The sequence below is a fragment of the Phytophthora parasitica genome (genome assembly GCF_000247585.1).
Source record: "Phytophthora parasitica INRA-310 unplaced genomic scaffold supercont2.81, whole genome shotgun sequence".
Taxonomy (NCBI): domain Eukaryota; phylum Oomycota; class Peronosporomycetes; order Peronosporales; family Peronosporaceae; genus Phytophthora; species Phytophthora nicotianae.
Window position 1 is genome coordinate 187,295 of NW_008649067.1, and position 958 is coordinate 188,252.

Genomic DNA, 958 nt, shown 5'->3' on the forward strand with positions numbered 1-958 from the left:
TGTATGGACAGCCTCGTTACTTTCAGATTACATCACGACACACAGAATTTACACAAACTACATCGTTTTAAACCACCCCGTCCGTCCAGAGGAAACACGATCTTGATTGTAAATACTTCCATCATGGCTCAAAAGGCCGGTTGCAGTACCATTTCAACATGGGAGCCGTGTATTTAGCGTTTGTTAGAATGTTTGGAGAATTCAGTGCAACTCAACTCAATTATCAGCCCCAAAGCAAAACAGATATTCAACTATGCAAAGCTTTCTCATCACTGCAGCGCCACTTCGTAGGCGTTGTTCTGTATAAACCAGATATGAGAATAAAATCGTTGTCAACTTCGGTAGCGGTGTGAGGCTACTATTCTTCGGCGGGTAGACCTGTAGAAGAAGCAGCCCTCACGCTTTCACAATATTGGGATAAAATAGCTTTGTCAGACTTTGCGGAAAGAGTCTCTGTCCTCCCAGACCAAAACATCGCCCCTAGTCAGAGATTTCTTGAATACTTTGCAACGCAATAACATGACCTAGTATCTTTTTCATTCTTCAATGTTATCTTGAGAACGTTTAGCTGCTCTCTCTCCTTGTCTAAGTAATAAATCTTGCATAGCCTGAGTGATGATTCGCATCCGGTTACCGACCAAGCCGAGTATCGTTCTCTGTTCTTGAGCTTGATCTTGTGCGACAGATGCCACTTCCAACTTGTAGTGGTTTCGGACCACGCTTTTGTACTCGGAATTCGTTGAAGATGATGAAATCACAGTCCAGTTGATATCGTCCAGAACGAGGCCTATGCTAGGGAGAAACCACCTCCCAGCCCCGACGAGAACAATCTGGTGTCCATCATTGAATTGGTGGAAGACGCTAACAGTGTTTAGCAGCAGTAGTTCTTCACGTAGTGAAGACACGCAGGTCATATCGAGTGGTCCTGGCGTCTTTTTGTCCACCTGTGTAATAATGA

General features: G+C 44.4%; 1 protein-coding gene across 1 annotated transcript; it reads right to left on the reverse strand.

The window, feature by feature from the left end:
- Positions 1–536: 536 nt before the first annotated feature.
- On the reverse strand, positions 537–914 carry PPTG_18197 (hypothetical protein; the record flags this gene model as incomplete). Its single annotated transcript, XM_008916312.1, has 1 exon — positions 537–914. One exon carries the CDS (start codon positions 912–914, stop codon positions 537–539), a length of 378 nt encoding a protein of 125 aa, XP_008914560.1.
- Between the last annotated feature and the right edge of the window lie 44 nt (positions 915–958).